Consider the following 23,045-nt stretch of genomic DNA (forward strand, 5'->3'; position numbering starts at 1 on the left):
GTTTTGGATTTTTTTAATGTTTGCTCCCAGGTGAGGAAAGTGTATTCATGGCATTCAGACCTTTCCTCTCCAACAAGGGTGCCTTTGTTCCACCAGAAGACCCTTCTCAGCCCCATAAAGAGCAAGGCTCACCCGGAAACGTTTTATAGCCTACCTTTGGCCCCGTTTTCTCCATGTACCCTTCCTTCAGGTAGTTTCTAGAAAGCTTTGGCACCAGCTGGAGCAACCAAAGAGGAGAGAAAAGAGAGCAGTGTCAGATGGAGGGAGCTGGGGGCTCCCTGGCTGGACAGTGGGTCACTGGAAGGAAAGCCCCCACCAAGCTCACCCATCAGCTCTGGCTGAACACTTCGATCCCACCCCTCCAAAGTGCTCAGAAGAGGCAGGTGCAGAAACATGAAGCATCTTTGAGCACTTGGCCAGCAAAGCCAGCAGCCTCCAGGAGAAGCCCCCAGGCCAAAACCCACTTCGTGGGTCAGCTCTAGTGATACATCTCCTCCATCAGATGCAGTGGTTGCTCCTCACACAAGCCCTGAAGTACAATTTCCCTGTAAAACTGCCTGTGCACACCCCATTCCTGCAGATACTGCTGACAACAGCTACTGGCGCCAGGGATATTTTTAACACTGCTTAGTGAAGGCAAGGCAGTAGCTATGAGATCTCAGCAGATGCCTTTAAAAGCCTCTTGAAAGATGATGAGTGTCACCAAAAACAGGGCCGACGAGCCTGGCCACATGCCTCCCCAATCCCTGCTCCTGCCTTTTATTTAAACAGGTTGAGCAGGTGTGCGCTTGTAAGGCAAAGACACCCCAAAATACATCCACCCAAAGAATCACAAAGCTGTTCGCAGCAGCCGGGAGCATCTTCATATCAGACACTTCACTGTAGGCAGTGAAGGGCTCTGCAGTGTTTATAGCCCCAGTGTTTGGCTCCTGGGACAGGGCTGAGGACGTTTTGCTAAGCAAGGAGCTCATCACCCTCAGCAAAGAGAGGTTCCTCCACCCTGCAGATGGGTCTCCAAAGCATCCATCAGAGACCTTCGCTCCCCAGGAGCTGCAGAGGCAGCCTGGGCATCCTTAGGGTGGTGTGAGCCATTTATATCTCTCTACTGCATTTAACCTGGCTCCAGTTTAAATTTAACGCCTTTTCATCTCTCTGACAGAGTAAAGGACTCATAAATCAAATGCTAATGATGGCAACACCCAAGATGGAGCTACCTCACATATATAACCCAGTCTCCACAGAGGTCTCCTCAAGCTGAATGCTGTGAAGGGCTGTTCAGTATTCCAAGGTCATAAATTAAACACTGCTAAACATTACAGTGCTCTGTTTACTCCAAAGAGTAACTGATGAGACGGGGATAATAAGTAAAACCATAAACAGCTTATCTCCCACCAAAACCGCCAGGGGGTGACCATATTAACACTCACCAACTCTATTAAGGTCTGAGGGATTTTGGGGGTTAATTTGATTCAGATGTGCCTACCAACTTGAGGAGAAGGAGAGGATATGGAGAGGGGTAGAAATGATTAAGGAAAGTATATGCTGCACAGCAACTATTACTGGTTAAGTATAGAGTAATCAACAACAACCACCAGTGACATTACAGACAAACTGCAACGCAACTGCAACACAAGACACTCTCAAGCTTGCATTAATACTGCCTCTAGTATTATATTAGCAAAAGGTAATGCAATTAGCAGTTCCAGCTCCTGGAAAATACAAGACAGAGATATAAGACAGGCTGCAGTGACCTGCATACAACAAGTCATCCCAGAGGCCTGGGTACAGCACTGGCATTCTTTTGCCTTCATCTTTTCTGCCTTACAGCTTTTGTTTCAGCTTTTAATATTATAGCAACAACGTTTGAGAAAGATGCTCATGGCTTCTGCACATGTGACAGCGCTGGAGTTACTCATAAGCAAGACTCACATTTTGAGGGTTGAGCATGTGTGCATGCATATGCACGTGGTTTCCAAGGCTGGATGGATGTTCTAACAGGTGCTGCACGTGGGCTCGACATCCCACTGCAAGAATTTCAACCCAGTAATTGTAAAATCTTCTGAAGGACGTAGCACGCCCCGAGCCTTCCAGATTGTTTACAAAATGCTAAAAAATGAGCAAGAGGGGAAAAAAAAACCCAAACACCAAACTGCAGGAAAACTCACATCAACGTCACTGGCTCCAGGGAATGCCACTTGTAAGTAATGGAACCGTGCTGCGCGGATGGCGTTGAACCAGTCTACTATTTCCTAATAACAAGAAAGAAAAGCACAGTGAGTAACATACTCTGCACATAAAATAACATGGTCCTGCTGCATTTCATCTCTCCCATCACTTTGTCCCAAGTGACAGAGTGCAGTTTGGCAGCAGTCCTAAAAAAATATAGAATAGAGACATAAAAGGGAGCAGCAAATGGGTGAAGGATGGGGAACATCCAGCTGCTGCCCCAGGCTGCAGAACAGGACATGCATGGAGCTCTGCAGTGAGCGCCAAGGGGCTTTCTGCAGTAGGAAGGATTTGAGCACATCTCTGAACTGGAAAAAACAGCAACAAATCAGTATTTGAGATATGAAGCTTAACCCTATAAAAACTACTCAGCTCATGCTGGTAGTGCAAAGGCAGCCAGACACCTCTGCAGGTTGCCGCCACCCCGTCAGCAGCCACAAGCACAGAATGCCCGAATCCACCCAAATTTTAGCAACATACTTCCATCTTTTACTAAGAGTGGCTAAATCTCTCTTTGTAACCCAGTCTATCAGTCATATCTGTGATTCCTCTAAAGACAAACACAGCAATATTGAAGTCCCAGCTCACTTCCCAATTTCTCTTCCTTTCCTTGGCAACAATCTCTCAACTTTTTGCTTTCTGTTGTTGGTTTGTTGTTTTTGTTCTCCTGCTACAAAATAGTTGGTTTATAACTTCTTTGTTTTAAAACTCATTGATGCATTTGTCTCTGGCGAAATCCTCAGAGCTTGTGCCACAGTAGATGCCTTTTTGAAGGTTTCACTGAGAAATGCCACATTAATTCTAAGTGATCTGCACAGGGAGCTGCCAAACACTGCCTTGCAGTTTAAAGGTATGGGCAGAGGAAAGGCACATTGGAAGGGAGATGTAGCAGCTGCCTGCACCGGGATGCTGAGCTGCAGTGAGAGGGGATGCTGAACCTCTGGCAGCCACATCACACATCAGGGACAGGTTCAATGAGCCAGGCTTGATCCTCAAATAGTCAACCCTTTCAGGTGAGGTTGCTGCAGCAAAAGAAAGACCATATCAAACTAGAAGCTGGCCTTCAGTAAGATTTTAACTTTCTTATGCTCTGAAATTTCCTTAGGGTGGGCAAGGGGAAGGCTCCTATGTGTAATTTTGGAGATCTGTTTTAAAGAGATGATTGGGGCATCTCAAAAATGGTCTAACATGACAAACAGCTACACTCTAAAAGTTCAAAAGCTTGGGTTTGTTAATCTACTTCGAGTTGAAGGAAATAAAAAAACATAATAGGACATAAAGGAACAATGTTTTGGAAAACTCTGACCTACTTGTCTGAGGTTTTACTTACTTATCACTTACTTTCCTACCCTAAGCAGCTAAGCAGACCCCAGAGAGCTGCACGAAGACTGTCAGCAAGAGTTAAGTGGCTCCTGAAGTAAATGATGATCAAACCAGGCTGGAGGTAATGAGCAATAACCTGTAATATTAAGGTGTTGATATTTCATACAGCCACCAACTGGATGGATATGAAGATAGAGGCATATATATATATATATATTTATATCCATACATATATGCTGGTCTCCTCCTTGATTGTGATGAGAGATAGGGTTTCACCCTGCAGAAAAGCAGAAACTGAAACCCTTAGTGGCTTCCAGCATATGACTGTTTCTCAGAATATTGATCATCCATTGCTGGAGGAAGCAACAGCACCACCTTTCTTTATACAAACCTCTACCTCGGTATGCAAAGCCAGAAGGCTCAGTTGTTAAAATTCTTCTGCCTGTATACTTACAAACAATGCCACAGATAGAGTGAGGAGATCACATCTGATGTAGTAAACTGATGTTAAACTGCTCAGTGTTTTCAGATGGGAAGGTGATGTCTCATTAGCTCCTTAGCAGAGATTCCCGAGTTATGTCTCACAGTGAGCAGAGAAAACAAACTCCTGCTCTGCACCTTTGCAAATGGTTTTTCCAGGCTCTCAGCTTCCTTCTGCTCTGCTTGCAGTGCCACCACAGACCTCCCCTTCGCATGCCATCTTGGTGTCTCTCCAGTCTCCATCCTGTACCAGAGCCACCCACATTGCTGTGGTAGTCTCAGACTGACAACCCCAGATAAAACACAACTTGTTCTCACTGTACCTCCAGCTCATCCAACCCTGGAGCTCAAGCAATGAGCCTGTCTGCTGCTGCTGCTCTGTCCTTCATGCCACCTTCTCCCATCCTGAAAGCTCCTCGTGTGGCTCAGGAAAGGAAGAGCACTGGGAAAGAGCATTTTGCTAATTTATCCAGAGAACATGCAAAGATCTTGGTTTGCACCATAAAGGGTGGCCTTTCCTGGAGACTCAGCCCATCTTTGAGCATCCCATCGGTGATGGTAACCCCAGGGCTCACAGCAGCTCACTACAGCTATCTGAGCTGCTCCAGCCATGGCTGCTAGAGGTCCTGCAGGGGGAGCTTCAGGATAGGAGAGGAGCTCAGAGCAGGGAAACCCACTCCTGCAGCTTTCCTTCCTCCCACATCCAGATGCAGATGCGGGTGCAGGTAAAGGCTGACTCCAGCCTTGTGCCCACAGGAGGGACAGCCCTGGCAAGAAGCACCAGTTCAGGTGCCTCCAAGACAAAGGCATTCTGCACAGAGGAGTCACCCCACACAGAGGATCGGTCTCCAGCTCCAATGAGTGCCTCAGGTTCACCCTGCCTAGCTCTGTATATCTGGTGGTGGGTAAGTGCTAACAAGGGACCACAACAACATCCTTTAAAATGGTCAGAGACAAAGACACATCTTCCTGCCAGAACAGCTCCCCAGGACCTGCAAACATACGGAGCGAGACCCCACGTTGCTGCAGGGTGTGAGAGGCCAGCCAGCCTGACCACCTATTATGTATGTCTATTAGATGCATATATGCATGCACACACACGCGTATTACATGCACATTTATCTCCATGTACAAAACCATGCCATGCCACTAATTAACCCATCCGGACGCACTAATTGCTTCCTGCCAGGAGTGCCTGCTCTACACAGGAACCACATTCAGCCTGTGAGCACAACAGGCATCATCCAGCTCCACCACAATCAGAGCCTCAGCAGCAGCACAGGGGAGATCAGCTTTGCTCATCCACAAGTGAAGAGTATTTTGGGGTTTGGTGGCATTATTGGCCTATACGGTCTGGAGCACAGCGACTGCTTTGAGCACAGACTGTTTATCCCCAGCAGGGCTGCCTGGCTCGCCATGCCTGGGTGAACAGCTGGGAACAGGCTGTGCACTGAGACAATCCCGCAAATCCCTGCCCTGTGGTCCACGAGGGATTGTCACCAGAAAGCGTCTCTGACAGACAGGGCACTGAAGGGTGTGTAACAAAAAGGCTGAAGGCACCATGACAGCCAGAGGAAAGTAGGTACGATGTGAACATGACAGCTTTAGGCGCTGATTTAGTGGACACTCCAGGGCTGATGGTGTTTTATGGGGACTCCCAAATATTTGGGGGAGGGAAGAAAGAGCTGAAAATTAAGGCTGTGAGATGGCATCCACTGCAAACTCCTCCAGGAGGTCTGGGACCTTAACATCAACCCCCAAGACCACAGCCCAACCCTAGTTACCTCCATGCTCTCACCTTGCCATCTTCGTGATAGACAAAGATGTTCCTTGTGCTATTGTCCTTCAAATAAGTGATCTGCAGTCCGTGTGGGTTCCCGATTTTTGCAGGCTGGAAAGTTGCATTTAGATGTTCGATCTTCATAATTGCTTTGGGTTCTTTTGCCTGGAAAACACAGCTAAGTGAGCAAACACCTGAGAACTGGCTTTCAAACCAGAAAGCAGTTCACTTGGTCAGAAAAAACCCTCCTGATTGAGACCATTAGCTAAAAAAATAAAAAAAGACTTCCAGCCTACAAAACTGCCTGGTGATGAGATATCAAAGACTTGGCTCGGGTGTCAGCAAGTGCTTTCTACCAGCCTGGAAAAATGCTCTGCTGTTCTGCAAAATCCAGCAGAGTTCAAGGGGAGGAAGGTTTCAGCCCAGCAACAAGATGGACAGACCAGTTCTTATGATAGGATGTTGTGCTATGAAGATAAGCATCTTCACCATGCCTCTGTTCAACTGTCTTCTGACTCCTAATCTCTCCAGTCTCTTTACCTAATGATAACTGACCAGCATTTACACTGGGATGAGCACTACCAAAGAAGAAAGAAAACCATTCAGCCAGACCAAAGAAAAATGCAGACTGCTAACTAACAGGCCAGGCTGCTTTCTGCATCTCAAGCACCCACAGCCAGTTCATCCTTCCCAAGAAGATGGAGGATTATCCCCTTTGCCAATTTCAGACCTGGGTGCTGGGCTAGCAGGGGGCATCATGCCCACATCCCCCCAGTCCTATCCTCTCACATGAGCCATTGGCTTCTGACTCTGCTCGTCCTCTTGTCCTCCAAACTGGGAAATTCATATTCAGAAGGACAAACATACATACCCTACAGCCCACCTCTTGGGTGGGTTAGCCCAATTTTGAGCCTAGATCAGGCCCTCCCAGACACCAGTCCCACCTTTGTGGCAGTTCACTTGAACTTTGTAGTGGGCTTGGTCTTCCTACAAAACATCTCTAGAAGTTTACCACCTTTTCAGGACTGCACTGAGAATTGAACTAGCAAGAAAGAATAAAACATCCCAAAAAATAAAGATTAGGCTCTTTGTAACACCAGATTTAGGGCACAGTCAGGGGACAAGAGAAGATCGTGCAGTAGTGCCATGGTCACCAGCACCACGCAGAAGTCCCTGAGCTGGTGGAGATATTAGTACTGTTTTGGAAACTTGGGGACTTGCCGTGGACAAACAACCATTTTGGGTGACCCTGGGGAAGTCCCAGCAAAGAGGATGGGTCTAGACATTGCCATTTCCACCATGGTTATGGTCAACAACAAAGCAAAGCAGCTTTAAACTACTGGAGCCATCAATAGCCACTAAATGGGACTTTCACTTCTCCCTTGGTAATGACTGGTTGTCTCACATCCTCAAGATGCCATTGCACCATACCACACCGAGCTGAAGGAGAAGAAGGTGCTATTGAAGCTGGCTGCCAAGTGTGGAGAAGTGTGGATGGATGTTCCTCCTCTGCACACGGTGGCTCATCATGACACTATGACTGCATCAACTACTTGAGAAAACTGGCTGGCGGCTCAGTCTGGGCTGCTCTCAGTGGTGATGTTCAGGAGAGACCCGAAGGTCAGGGAAAATACCTTGCCTTCCTCCATTACGTGGTGCAGAATAGTAGAGTGTCTATCCATTCATCATGAAGGCAATTTTCACGGTAATAGCTCCATTTCTCACTTATAAGAAATGAAATGTGCTCTGGGGAAGAAGACAAATGCTTCCACACTGCTTGATGATGGAACAGAAAACCAGGGAGCTTTTCCTCTGGACTGCTTGCCATGCCATGCAAAGGAGGTTTCAGACCACAGCTACCACTGCAAGGTGGCGACACTTTCATCACAAGCTAGCCATAAATACGAAACCCATGTCAGCTGGAGGATGCAGAGACAGAGCTGAGGAAAACTCCTTTGCTGGTGGTTTCAGAAAAGCCTTAATGATTTTAAAGGGCAACAGAGCAGGAACTTGTAAAATTGCCAGTCTGGGTGTCTCACCACGGCTGTGGTAGGCCAAGAGCAAATCCTACTAAAGTGAGTAGTGAGCTGCGCCCTTGTCCTGGAGCAACTGGGGACTCAGGTCTTATGAGAACTGTATGAATAAAATGGTAGCCTAAGAATTACTTGTTCAAAGATGCTCTTACAGTTGTGATCCTCTGTCTGCAGACAGCAACCCCAGGTACTCACGTCATTTTTGTTGAAGTACTTCAGTGCACCTTCCCTCTCTGATAACACGAATTTTCGGCTTAAGAATTGCCCGTTGTCACGTCCTCTCTTCCACAGAAATCCTTCTCGGTACCCTGCAGCAAAAAGCAATTGCTGTGAACCAGGGATAAAGCACTGTATTTAAAAAGATAGGGTAAAGAAAAGAAGAGCTTCGGCTTCAAAACCAAGCAGATCAAATGTGTGGCTGGATTGCTCAAGACATGAACAAAAGAGGCCTTTTCCTTCAGATTTTCCCTTCTCACTCCACTCTTGCTCTTTTCCAACAGCCTGTCCTTCAGGTGTCCCCACTCTGACACCGCAATGTGGTAGGCAAAGGATTTCTGCTGTGCATCCTGGGCTGCAATACAGGCAAAGACTTGAGGAGCAAAGTGTCCCTGCATGGACTCCCAAACAACTGCCCCTGCCACAGCTCCTGGCACCAGGGATGCTGCTCAACCTACGTAAGTAGCAGTTCTGGAGCAAGGTAAAGGCAGGTAAGATCTGCCCTCCTCTGCTGATGCTGCTAAAAAATGGAAAACAGAGTGTGTGCATGCAGGGAGAGTGGTTCAAGGAGATGGCTGTATCAGCATAAGCCACAAATATATTTTTCACATGGAAAAAGGGGAAACGCTTGCAGTTCTTCGCACTGATTTCAGGGCACTCTGGTTCAGAAAGCCACTGAGCACTCTCTCCCCTCCAGCCTGGTTGGCTGTCCCATGCCTCTTTGCTCTCCCTGGATATCAGCTCCACGGGCAGATTCACTGCTGAGGAAGAACACTATTCAAAATACACATGCTTCATTTAAAACTCAAAACAGCCAGAAACAGAGAAAAAAAAGCATAGAAAAATCTTAACTGCTCAAATCAGAAAAGCAATTACAGCTGATCCCTGCCAGCAGCAGCCACAGTGCCCAACTTACCTCACAAGTGTAACTGATGCCTAAATGCTTCAAAGCCAAGAACTGTCCAGTACAAGTTTTGTGAGTACTAACAGAGCAGTTTGATGGTCATCTTCCATTTATTTAAGATACAATTATACAAAAGACACACTGAAAAAAGTGCTCGCTTTATCTCTTAGTTTCATCCCTTTTTGATTTTTTGTTATTGGCTCTCAGGAGCCAGGATCTTAAAATTAAAACGTGTATGTTTTATAACATCTTTCAAATAAGTAGCTAAACTTTTTCTTTTTTTAATATGCATATGTGGCATATTCAAACCTTTCCTTCACCTGCCTGCTACAAACAAGTAGCGTGCAGAATTTCCTCATTCAACCCACTTTTCACTTTTCCATCCTGATACAGGATTGATTTAAACTACAGATTAAAAGATGCAGAGAAATCCCTCAACCAGCTCCTCAGCACTGATAGTACAGGTGTAAGTGGTATAAAATATTCCTATGACACAAAAACCTAAAGCAAGAAAAAATGCACGTGCACACACACTTCCATCTAGACTTACGAAGTCCTACACCAGATATTTCCTCAGACAGACCCAGCAGTAGCTGAGCCCATGTCACTGCCCAGAGGTGCTGACAGGACAGCCCAAACCCTCAGTTATCCCATGGCCACAAGCCAGCTGGTGATGCTGCACCACTGTCTGCACAATCCTTCCACCCCCAAGCCCTCTCATCCCTCCAGTGTGAGACAAGTGCTCCCTCCGAAACAGAGCATCGTCACCCATGTGCATTAGCAGCTACATCCAGATATGTCAGTCCAAGAACACAGAGGACCAATACTGAATACATCAGGGGAATGACAATTCTGAAGCTCTTTCTCTGGTCCAGCCATCCACTTTGCAAGAGACTTCCCCAAAGCCAGGAGCAGAATGAGCTATTTCAGTCCACCAATTCAATCGTATTCCAGCTGTGGGCTTGCTATGTACTTTTTCTAGTGAAAAGACATGACTAACCCGTTGGAGGGCACTTGCAGTATCAGAAAGAGAAGAAATCACAAGGAGCTGGATTATCCAAAGTCTGAGAAGGGGAAGCAGACAAAAAAGCCACTAAACCCCAGCCAAGGGCAGACTCATCTGAAAACAGCACGGGAAAGGCTTGGGCTGATGCACTCATATCATCACTGTAGTAGGAATTCAATTGCTGGGGAACCAAAGCTCTGACTGACTCAGAGTCAGATGCTGCTACCTGCCAGGCTCTATCAGCAAAACCACTATGTACCCTGTAGCAGGCTGTACACGATGAGGCTGAATAGGAATAATGTGTCTCTGACAGGAGTCAGACAGGCAGTAAGCGATGCCCAGCTGATATGTTTGTAAAATGCAAGGTTTGCTTAACGTGAAGCAGAGATGCTGCTGGAACTCTGACGGCTGGTGACTGCCCACTGTTCTCTTGAATAGCAAAAAGTTAAGCAGCTTGCACTCAAAGTGTGAGGTTTAGAAGCCACAGGACTGTTTCTGTTCCTGAAGAGTGCTGATTTTTAATGCTAAGCCAGTCGGAGCAATGAGACAATACTTCGACAGTCATTTCTATTCACTTCACTAAATAGCAGAGATGTTTTCAGAGCCTCTCCGCTGCCTCTCTGTGCCTGACATTTGGGGAACACGAACATCTCGAAGAAATCCCCACTTGGGGTTTGCTCAGCTCAGCAGAGCACACCAGGCACACAATGCTCAGCAGCTCCACCTCAGAGCAACTCAGCTTCACAAGTCTTGGCTGTGGGTCTCATCCATTCATTCGAGCATTGCATTACAAACATCCGAATGGCGAAGGATGCTGCAGACATTCTTTATTAAACTTGTTCTCCATCACAACACATTTCTTAGCACTTTTCTTGGCACATTTCTTAGCACAAGAGACAAAAAATAAAATTACCCTGCATTTCCCCAAGAGGATCACAAAAAATTGCAAATCTGTAAAGTCTACCTAATGCTTACCCCTGGCAGATGGGCATCGTAATGGTTATATGTGAAGAGAGAGAAGCCCAGAGAGGTTCGGTGAGCTGCCCAGGACAAGACTGTGAGCCAGTGTCAAAGTCAGGCTGGAAAAACAGCTTTCCCTGCCCTTTTATATTAGGACATTTCATCATTTTGATCTTCTCTTTCCAACCTTTTGTGGTAAAACACAGTATCCAAAAATTCCACTCCAAGGAAGAATAAAAACCAAAACCAACAGCACTGTTATCTCTTTCCATAGTTCACATGCTGGCTCTTCCCAGACAGATCGCTTCTGCAAAAGCACTCCTGGCTGCTCTGACAAAGCCAGCTGCTAATTTCATTGTACTTCAGGACAGATTTTCATAAATCCTTTGCTTGCTTTTTTTCATTTGTTTTTTTATCTCCCTTCCTTCCTCCAGGGCTGCATCCTCAGGAGCTGTTCCTCTGCTCTGCCCAAGCCAGCTGCCTGCACCTCTGTCAACACTGATCAATGCAAACCACCATGAACTGGACTTGAACCCAACATGAACCCATCTGGGTTCTCCAGGCAAACAGTACGTCAGCAAGATGTGTCCTCAATGTCCTGATCTAAAGGATTGTGAAAACAGCTAGAGAAGGCATTGAGAAAGAAAACTGCAGGAGTCTGAACAGGGAACAGATCCCACACTGGAGGGCATCAGAGTCAGAGAACTAAACCATCTCTTCCTTGTCTCTGTGAGCTGTACTACCTTAGCAACAGCTTTGTATTTAGAGGTATCTGGCCGAACTCAGATCTTAATAAGGGCTGTTCTGATTATGCTGAAGCTAAATGGCTGCTAGTCCTATTATACTTGCTGATTGCTGCTGTTGGGCCATGCAGCATTGTATTGCCAACATGTTTTCTTCCTCTCCCAGGGCATAGAATGAGGGATGTGGCTGCCTGCCATCATCCCACTTCACCACGACCCAACCGTGCCTGTGGAAAAGACTACCTGGTGAAGACCAGCTGGAAAGCACCTATGGGCACCCTTTAGAAATACCACTCTTATGTTGCTAACATGCTGCCGTTTTTTTTGACAGTTATTCTATACCACTTCAACCACCTACGAAGGAAAAAACCCCAACCACTTGCTTTTATAGGCAGTTCTGGCACAAACCTATGACACTTGCAAAAAAACCACCAAGCAGTTGTGACAAAGTTAGCCAACAATGGCACGTAATATAACCTGAAATCACATAGCCCAAATGGGTATTTTTCACCCGTTACGTAGCTTCCAAGGTACAATGAGGAACTGTCACTTCCACACTCACTTCATTGCCACGGCTAAAACTCTGTGGGGCAAAGAAAACAGGGTTACCACATTGGTTGACTGAAGATACTGCATGGCCTAGTGTCAATTCCATTGAGCTAGTGGCTGGAGCTCCTCCAAGCCAGGCATCTAAAACTGACAGGACCCATAGGGTACTCTAGCCTAGCCCAGCTTTCTCACTGTGTGAGAGGCCGCAGAGGAATCAAGGGAGAGAATTTTCTATCAAGACTATCTAATAGAGATACCGTATTTCCATCTGACTTCCACCAGCAATTTGTTCAAGTTCCCCATTCTTTAAGAGGAGAGATATGGCTACTTCCCCACCTCAGAAAGCCGTTATGGTGCTTAGTTAATGATGGATTTTTTGGTGCCTGAGAATGCATTATAGGAAGTACCTAAACCGACTCTTTCAGTTTCAACCCTGGTTCTCAAAGAATAAAACCCTCCTGCCAGGAGGGCAATCAGACCCACTGGCTTGGGAAAAAAAATAAATACATGCATGGACTTTGCTTTCTGTGCTCCTTAGTAAAGTATTATAAACTTGGAATTAAACCACACCTGCTCTTCAGTTGCTTTGGTGATTTATTTTGCAATTTCACCTGGAAAGAGGCACCAGAACTGCTTGTTTCCATGACATTTTCTAGGGCCGTAGTAATACCAGGGCTGGTCCAAGGCTTTTACGAGAAACATGTTAGTGTATCTGAAACCAAGAAAGCAGCAGAGCCAATACCATTCCCAAACCCAAATGCATCACTGTGTTGTTTCTTGCCTTCTCGTCTCACTGCAAGACAAAGCATGGGAGGCTGACACAGGAGAGAGAAAAAATTACTTGTGTGTGTAATCCAAGAGCAATCACATTTTCCTAGAGTTCATGCAGGACACTTCCGCCTACAGAAGTAGATTTCCCTTCCTCTAAGTAGTTTAAGTGTTTCGACCCCAGTTCAGAGTTTTGGAGATTTAAATACAACATCACTTTACTACTAAAATTGCAGGGTTTATATCACCACTTCTCTGTATGTCAGAAGCCGAGCAGTCTGCTACATCAACATTGTAAGATGTTGATTAAAGCAGAGCAGGTTATATAGGTACTTACTGGAGAGAATGTGCCTGCTTTTTCTCGGAGGTTAAGAAATTGCATAATTATTTGGAGCAGTTGAGTGGTGAATCCCCGGCATCCGGCATTACCACTGACACCAATGTCACAACCTCCTTTTAAAACAAAGAGTCCGAAGGATATTCCTTCTGAAATGAACCACACTGCCCATAGTCAGAGGGCTGGATGGAGAAAGTGGCATATTCTAAGGTTTCCACACGGACTGGACTTTGAATATTGTTGTAAAAAGAACCGTACACCTCTTGTTTGGCTGCATCAGTGTAAATAATTTAGTTTGATTGCTCTAAGTCATCGTATTTCTTTCTGTAGCATTCAGCCACAAATCAAGACACTTCAGAAAACTTCAATTTGAATTTTTTAAGCATTTGCATGCCAATAAAAAAAGAATACTAATTTTCTCATGGAGTGAAAAGTTTGTCCAGAGACAAACTCATCCTTCCCATACATAAAGTAATCCCCCTGCAAGAGGTGTCAAGGCTGGTCAAACAACATAGAACTTGCAGTCAAGGCTGTGATCACTCCCCTGCTCTGCTGCACAGCACCAGCAGCTTGCCTCCCCCCCTTCCTGTGTGCAGCTGTGCTGAGGAGCTTATAACCTCCCTGAAAATAATTCTGCAGTCATCACCGGATAAACACACTTCCTGATGGTTACATGTTCAGCAGTGCAGACACAGGCATATTGGAGATGACAGCATCCCCACGTGCAGGAGGTAGAGGGGACCTTGGAGGCTTGCTGATGAGATGGGCATCCCTTTCCCTAGGTGCTCTCCTGCACCTCTCCAGGTGAGGAGCCACCAAGAGCTGCTGCTGCTCCTCAAGCACAGTGCTTTGGAAATTAAAATCTCGGCAAGGAGCAAATGAGAACGCATGTAGTGATCCTGCAAAACAGTCTCTTTGCTCCTAGGACACCTGGGAGGTAAGCTCTTGGTCCACCTTACGTAAGGATGGGTGCCTGGCATGTCTCACTTGACAGTGTCTTGCAGGCAGGCAGAAGAGAGTAATCTCCCTTCATCCCCCTTAAGACAACTCTTTATGCCCTCTAAGACAACACATCTCAACCAGCCAAAGACCTCCCACGTGCCCCACCCTGACACCAATACCCACTCCAACCATTTTCTCATGCACACACATTTTAGAGGTAAGAATTTCCCAGCTCTTAATCAATCAGTCCTCTCTTAATGAGCATTTAGCATCCAAATTACCTTTCCTAAAGGCCATTTTGCAGAGAAGGGTTTCCTGTTGCCATCCAGTCTGCCTCTGCTGCGTTCCAGGAGCTCATAAAACAATTATTGTCCTGCTGCATTGTAGAGCCTCAGCTATGGATGCAAGCAGCTGATTAGATTGATTGCTTCTACAATACCCAATTAACCCACTCACTCTGCAAATGCTTGACTTAATCAGAGGCAATTAGCACTTGAATGGCTACATCAGACAGAAAGCCAGGATTTAGTAGATGACTGAGATAACACCTTACAGACACCTCCTTGGCCTTCTAAGGGAAAACATCATTAATGCTCAGCTCAGAGCTGGAAGTAGCTGAAATGTTAGGTCGGTGGTTTTAGGTGGCAGAGGAAACACAAGACAGCAGGAACACACAGGTTTCCCTTTACTGATAAAGGGAACAATGCCACATGCTGCTCCTAAGAGGAACTTAAGCATCGATGTTCCCCTTTTCCCCCTCTTCCTGTTCATGCAAGACTGGGACCACCAACCAGCTGAACAGACCTCAATGACTGACTGTCATGAGATGGTACCTTTTGCCTCTGACAACTCTAGACAGTCAATCCCCGAGTGCTGTACATACAAGGTTGTTTCCCATTACCAATTCTCCGAGCAAGGTCAACTATGTTTTACAAAACCATCTTCCATACTGATGACTTGCAAGACATCTTATCCCACAGTGTAAAAAAGCTGCCAAAAAAGACTGGATTTGGAGGCAGTACCATGGCTCTCCAGAAATGTGGATGTCCATGTCCTCAGTGACTATTTATGCTCTAGACAAACCACCCCAAACTGGCACAACCAAAAAAGACTCACCATGGGAAGGTCAAGGAGACTAATGCCCCCTAAAACAAGGACAGAGACAATTTCAGATCATGTGTAGGACATCCAAGCCAGGCATGGGAAACAAACCCTCCAGATCACTGCAAACACGCATTGCTTCATCGTGAGCAACAAACCCTTTGAAATGGAAGAAGTAATTTGTTCAGCTACCCAGCTGCTGGGATGAATACATGAAATGGAGCCAAATACATCATTCCTATGGAAAAAACATGGGGCTGAGCTTAGCAACACGTCAGGATCCTGAGGTTGACAGAAAGAAGACAAGGTCTGTCCCCATATGAGGCATATGATATTTAAATGCAAGGTCGGTCCTTGGTTTCCCAGTCCCTTTTAATGTCATCATGAATACACTTGCATTGCTGGCTCACAGCTGAAAATCCAAACTGCTTCTAAGCTAAGCCTCAATAATAAAGCTGAAATCCATTAAGCCTGTGATGTTTGTCACTAGTTAAATCTGATTAAAATTGTACATGACACCACTACGCCTTAGAGTCAGAAAACACTCTCGTCAGGTCTGATGTTTCCCCATGTAATCCAGACTCCCTTTCTTTCACCGGGTTGTCAGCTAAAAGGAGCCATAATAAGAGATCATGTACCTAATCCAGCTTCCTAAGCTGTTTTTAACTGGCTCCTTTAATCACATATTATGATTCCCTACAGAGTAGCTCTCAGGTGACAAAGACATTAATACAGTCATTCATTCTTCCAGAAGGTATCTTGGATGCGATCATGTTGCCCTTTGAGATGACTGGGTGCAGCAGAAATGAGACACAAGAGGTGCCTCTACAGGGCATGGGGAAGCCATCAGAGGGATGAAAAGTGGGAAACTGAGGCAGCAGAAGGTGGCAACCTCTAGGCAAGCAATAGCAAAGTAAGGTGGTGCTAAGGACACTCAGCAGAGAAAAGACTCCTTTTAGTAGAGTGATTCTTGAGCTCATAGTGAGCACTCACTTCCCCTGTGAATACTATGTGGGAACAAATACCAGGAGAAAATACCAAAATATACAATTCCAAGTCTTCACCTGACCACTGTGGGTATCTCAGGTTTGGTGTCCACTGTAGAAAACACAGCCACATCCTCCCTTTCATCAGTTTATCTTAAAATTGACAGTCGACACAGTACAACTTCCATGGTAACTTAATTATTGAAGAAGTTTTTATGTATTAAAGGTAAGGCAATAGTTGGCTGCTGCCGTGCAATTTGTTTGTATCTGCTGGGACATGTTAAAGCCTCTTGCTTCAGAAAATGTCTTTACTGGAATTTTTGCATTTGCATTACTGAGAATTGAATGTGGAATCTAATTGTGTTTGGAAATCAAATGCTTCCTCTTCAAGTGGCATTCCCACATGTCCAACTGGGAGCTGCTGGCTGCTCAGAGAAAAGATCCAGTTACAGGTAAATAACCTTCAGAGATCTTTTGAAGCCAGTTTTTTATTACAAAAAAGCAGATGAAAGCTGAGAGGTTCCCAGTGCAATGCTCATCCCATTTACTAGCACGGAATGCACTCAAAGCCTGATTTAGCTGGAAAGCTGGGCAAGAAAACATTTAAGGACAGGCACACAGTACTAAGTCATAATAATACCTGTACAGAATACCTACTTCAGAAGCTGAATTTTGAGATCCAAACCATTCCCAAGCCAGAAACCAGGATCCTCCTCGGGTAAGACACAAAGGCTCCAAAAAATCTGTGCTGCAGCTGTTGTGATTTACTTGCACAAAAGCTGCATTGGAAAATGCATTGCACCTTTCTTGGCACCTGGAGGGACTGCTGCCACCATCCTACACCAGGCAGCTGCCCACACACTGCCTGGACCTCTGCAAGGTGAGGGAGGACCCACCTACAGCTTCACATGCAACCATATTGACTTCTATGCAGAAAGCAAAGTGGCAAGACACTGAAAGACTTGGAGATGAGGAGCTCAACATGCACCACAGATGGGCTACACCAGCTTACACGCTGCTGAGTCTTTAGCTTGATCCACCTGAAGGTCTGGATTTCATACAGGCATCCTGCAGAACCTCACGCCACAGTCATGGGATCAGGCTAAAATATCCTTCAAGTCCTGAACGGTTTTAGTTGGGTGTCTCACCCACACCAATAAATAAAATCTCAGCCTGGGCAGCTGCTCACATGAATCAATCAAAGCAAGGATGAGACCAATTTAAACACCCAGCAGAACTTTACAGAAGCCAATAGGGAAGTTCACCTCCTACTTCAGATGGCTTTAGCAACCTCTGTCCAGGGCATCCCAGAATAAAACACTATACACACCCCCCCATAGGCAGAATTGCCATGCAACCATAAATCATGGAAAACCATTCTCGCATGCAGATAACATTCCTCTTTGTTTGCTTTGAAGAGAAATCCAAATGGCTTCAAGCACATCTGCTGCAGTGCTAACGGCTCCTGATTGTCTATTATGGAGTGCTCAACCCATTTACAGTCAAAGCTATCACTTTATGCAGAGAAAGGAGGAATTTTTAATTTAGGACTCGTTCCTCTCCTAACTGCTGGTTTTACAGCTGTCCCAGAAATCAGCTCCTATAGGATGCTCCAGCAGCTGCGCTATCGAAGGAGGAACATTCAGCAGCACAGCCACAGCCTCTGGGTTACACGAGGACATTTGCACACCTTGGTTTTCTAAAACTCTCACCTCCCCCATCCCCTGGACCAGTGTAATCCCACTTGATAAGCTCCCGTAATTATATAAATCAAGGCTAAATTCTATCCCAATAAATCATTGACCAAAACTCCCATCAACTTTGCTGCACTAAAATTTCTTCTTCTAGCCTCTGCAATGCATGCAAGTTTGAAATTCACTCCCCACTGAGCACCTTCCTCATCTTTTAGGTATTTTGGGGCTATACTGTTTGTTACTGATGTGCCACATAACCGCTTCCTCCAAGGGCTGCCCTGGTTATGAAAATGGACCTGGCTCATCGAGGCAGCTGCTGTGTCTGCAGGAATGTTTTTAAAACCAGTCCTATTTAGCCAGCTGGGGATGCACCTCCTAGTCTGATTTCACTGTAAGCATGCAAGAGGTGGAGTGTGAACAACTCTGCTGCAGATTTCTCTCTGCATCAGAGATTTCAAGGTGAAAACTCAGCAAGCTCACTATAGGGGGGAAAATGCAGATGGAGGTGGGTATGTGCTCTTCAGTCGAGGTTGATCTAAGGCTCAACATCTTTGGCAAACTCCAGAAAAAGACATGACCTCACTCTTAAAAAATGCTTTTTATCCGGTAAGAGGAACTGCCTGGCCCTGCGCAGGACTCCAACATAAAATGGATCTTTCCTTAATAGAAATTTAATTAAGCCAGGACAAGTTGCCATTAAATCAGCCTTTTCCATGTACTTTGTTATTGTATTGCTTCCTAGTCACTCCCTTCTCATTAGCAGAAGAATGATGGCATCAGGTTTTTGGTCCTGTGTCACTACACAGGGAACATGAACGTACAGTATAAAACCACCAAGAAACACCAGGAGATCCAGAACACCGAGAACTATCTCCATAAACCATCAGAAATAGAAAGGGATGGTTGCCTTACTCTTTCCCTAAATGTTTGTTATCAAAACCTTTGAGAACTAGCCTGATACTTCTCTTCAGCTCTCTCCAATCAGTACAGATCCATTTATTGACTAAAAACCCAAGGTTACAGGAACAGGCAGCCTGAGCAGTATTAAAATACAGTATTTCGAGTTGGTTGGTCTCAAACAGAGAAAGCTCAATGACAGAAGTGACTCATGCCAATTATAATTGGGGTGTTTCATACACTTATGGATCCTATAGCCTACACTCACGGGGTGGACTAAGTCTCCCAGGGAGCACCAACAGCTCAGGGCATCTCCAGGGAGCATCCAGAGCACATCCTGAAACACAGGCAGTGCATTCAGCCACCAAAGGAATTCAGGGGCAGAAGGGTCCTGGACCATCTCACTCATGAGAAATTGTACTAATTCAGCAAATACAACTGACCTCAAACTGACCACAAATGGAACGCTTCTGATTTGAGTTGACAAAAGTAAACAATTCTGTTAAGGATGATGCAAAATGAAACAACATTTCTTAGGTGTGCTTTTTTGAGGGGAAAAAACCTAACCAAACATTTTGCATAAAGTGCTTAGATGGAGGGAAAAAAAAGACCAAACCCCAACTGCTTAAAATTTCATGGGCCAGCCCTTACCCTTTTGGTAATGCTCACTCCCCTGCCACTCTGCTTCCCCTACAATGAGCATCGCTGCCACTTTACTTTTCGCAGGATAGCTGCTGCTATTTGGCTAATTATAGAAGCTTGGATCAGAGCTACGCTGAAGGCAGCTTGACAGAACCAGCTGTTAAAATTACAGCTGGATCCCAAACTAGCTGTGAGCATCCAGCTTTAGCTCACGGTGGTGCTATCCCCTACCCAGGGCTGGCTGCCAACACCTTGCTTGTCTGACCGCTTCTTCTCCTCCACTGCTCCAGCTTGGACCTGCAGGTCCTCACCCGCAATTTTTGGCAGTCTAAATGCTTTTCTGCTTTAAGGGAGCTGAAGACATTGGTGTATTTCTCTTTGCTATATGTTCTTCTTCCTACAGCAGCTATCTGTAAAATCCATCACCACCCCATCACTTTGTCACTGCAATGTTTGTGAATTTCCTGGAGAGTGTTAACAGCAGTAGCTTGCCTCTCGCCATGGCCCAGAGAGGTATAAAAAAATCCCTAAAAATGCACTAAAGTTACCTCTAAACAAAAGCTTTTGCATTTGGAGCCTTTTGTTTTGCCTTTTGATGGTGACATTATGCAGTGTCTCCTTAGCAAGGCTGGGAAACGGCGCAGCATCTTCCTTTGCTTTCAACAGAGTTGCACTGATTCTGAATCAGCACTTCCAAACATTACTGGAAGGCACTGAAAGGCTGCTCCAGTTCTTAATTGTATGATGCCCATCCTGCTGAAACGTCAGCGCATCCTGGCACTGGAAGGATGCCATGTGCGGGTCCCTGTCACAGGCCTTCTGCCCTTGCAGGAGAAGAAACAATAGTAAGACAAACACACTGTGATCTCCCCTTGCATCCTTCTCCCTAGTTTAGTTTGTTAAACAGCTCTTTGATTCACCTTGTCTTTACTGCAATAACATCTGTGTTTGATGTTTAAATCATTTATATTGCAAAGTTGCTGTACTGAGTGAGGGCTGAATAGGAACACACAGGCAACTCTCCAGGAGGACCTGTGTTTCCACTGCCTTTCCTGGACCCACTGCTGTTGCTGCAGCAGATGCCATTAGTCTGGCTGAGGACTGTATCTGCTGCTGATTTCTTTAGTGGATTATTTCAAATGGATGCCTTTTCTTCCAAGGCAATTTGGCTCAATATTTATTCGCCCTGAAGACAAGCTGTTGTGTGAGTTTTTGCTCTGGATGAGGCTGCAGAGAGTAGGAGAGGTGACCTGCAGAGCATCACCCACCCGTCCGCGTCCTGCAGAAGCAGTGTCAGGGCATGCCAAGGAATAATAATAAGAAGTAGTCGTTTGTTATAAAGCAATGACTATATTTCCCTCAAACCTCCAAGGAGAGGATGGGGAAAGGTTTTTTGGAGCAAGTCCTGACAGGGAGTTGTGTAATGTTAAATGCAGAATTATACTGGAAAGACATGAAAAGGAGGCTGAACATCAACAAATGGTGTTGTCTGCTTCAGCTGAATGTACTTTTCCATAGAGTTTCCTCCTTCATCCATTTATTTTTTTTCTCCAGAGCCTTTCAGCTTAAACTATTCCTCCCTATTAAACAAAAATTTGGGGTAAAAAAGGACCCCAGTCATTAGTGCTCCTTTTCTGTACCCAAAATTCACAGGATGCAGACACCAAACCTTGCACCTACCTGCTGGGGCATCATGTCCTGCCCTGCTCCTGGGGCTGCAAATGCTGTATCTGATGCATGGGAAAGACTGAGCTGTGGGGGTTTGGACCCACCAAGCGAGGCACACTGAGCAGCACTTAACCCAGGAGCACGTGTGCTCTGAAGAAGCACCATCCCCATGGTAAGTAAGATGTCTAACAGGGGTGCAGGGCGGCAGCACCCGGGGACCAGTGCCCACTGAGCCTAGCTCCCAGCATGACTCATGGCCTGGCGGCAGCTGATGTCAATCCCCAGAGAACAGAAGCCTTCTCTGTGGCTTCAGCAGCATGAGAAGGAGGTTTCTGTGCCAGGCAAGGTTGCTCAATGGAGCGACACTTATGCTTTAACCCCCTCCTGACAACAGCACATCAACCTCCAGTATCCTTGATAACCAGGCTGGAGAACTACAGGGTTTGCTGTTTCCAGCTGGATGTTCACATACCCAGCCCTCTGCTAAGTGCTCTTTGATTATAATCTCCCCAGACCAGGGCTGCTTTTCCAGTGCATCTGTCCAACACCCAGAGCACTGCATGCAATCTGCACACAATGCTCTTAGACACCCTTGAAATGCAAAAACCACTCTTAGGCTTCTTAACCAGCAATAAGGTTTGCATCCTTTTTGGAGAGCCCCACTGTCACTTAGCCTGTCCTCCCACATCCCTATCATGCTCCCTGCTGCTCCAACCACTATGGGAGATGCACTGGCAGAGCTCGTGCAGTACCAAGCTAATAGCAGGCTGCAAAACTCAGCCAAGAAGCTAAATTCCCTGGTACAGTCTCCCCACATCCTGCAGGCTGTGGTGTCAGACCATTTTATGCTCTGGGACATTGAGACAAGGCAGAGGTCCATGTCAAAGAGATGCAGCATCCCTGTGCCCTGGGCTGCTCTTTCAGACATAAATCCAGCTGCCTTCTAAGGTCAGTTCTCATCTCCAACTCCATCAGGGTGCAGACACAAACTGCAAGGGGGTATCAGTGCCAAGCAGAGGAATTACTCGTGATTACAGCAGGGGAGACAGAAAATGCAGCCAGACTTTGGGACCAAGCAGCCAAGATCTTACGGAGAAGGTCAGGATCAATTGCAGGGAGATTCGTAACACAATTTTGCTGAAATCCAGTAAGAGCCAAACCTGGTGCTTTGGTTCAGCCAAATACTGGAAGTGGCTGCTGGGAATTTACTGGAAACTGTGATTTAACAGAAGGCACCAGTGATGCAATCCTAGCTCACACACCGAGCACCAGCACATGCTGCAGCAAAATAATGTCATGACTTCCTACCACAAAACATCTCTTCCATGTACAAATCTCCCCTTCACAAAAGTCTACATGAATTTTCAATAAAATACTGAGCTATCCTGATTTTTGCTGCTTTTTAGCCCCACTACTGTTATTTATTTCCACCTCTAGGTCTGTGAGGGATCTGTGAGGCATGGGAGACGAGGGCTAAGAGCAGTATCAAAAAGCACCTCACAGTGAAGGACACTCCATAGATCTCATGACAGCAACATCTTCCCAATGCACACTGCAGCCCTGCATCAGGAAAACAAGCACTTCCCATCCATGAAGGACAGCAGCAGAAAATGCCAAAGTTCCTCTCAAAGCCCAGCTCTAATACTTGAGCCTTTGAAGCAACAGAAGAGGATTTAATCCATTTTACAACTAGCATCAGATAACAGTGACATTAAACAGCTGTTGAAGCAAAGCAGTGACTCCTCTTTTGAGGCTCATAAGTAGAAATAAATTAACTGATTTCTTTATAT

General features: G+C 45.8%; 1 protein-coding gene across 1 annotated transcript in view; it reads right to left on the reverse strand.

The window, feature by feature from the left end:
• LOC104409565 (arf-GAP with dual PH domain-containing protein 1-like) overlaps positions 1-23,045 on the reverse strand; it is a gene marked incomplete at both ends in the record, with an annotated part of 46,160 nt that overhangs the window by 307 nt on the left and 22,808 nt on the right. The window contains 4 exon segments of the mRNA XM_010019473.1: positions 155-217; positions 2,166-2,249; positions 5,828-5,974; positions 8,038-8,150. Of these exon segments, the coding sequence (XP_010017775.1) occupies positions 155-217; positions 2,166-2,249; positions 5,828-5,974; positions 8,038-8,150 (407 nt within the window).

This window comes from Nestor notabilis, unplaced genomic scaffold (assembly GCF_000696875.1).
Source record: "Nestor notabilis isolate BGI_N333 unplaced genomic scaffold, ASM69687v1 scaffold9458, whole genome shotgun sequence".
NCBI lineage: Eukaryota > Metazoa > Chordata > Aves > Psittaciformes > Psittacidae > Nestor > Nestor notabilis.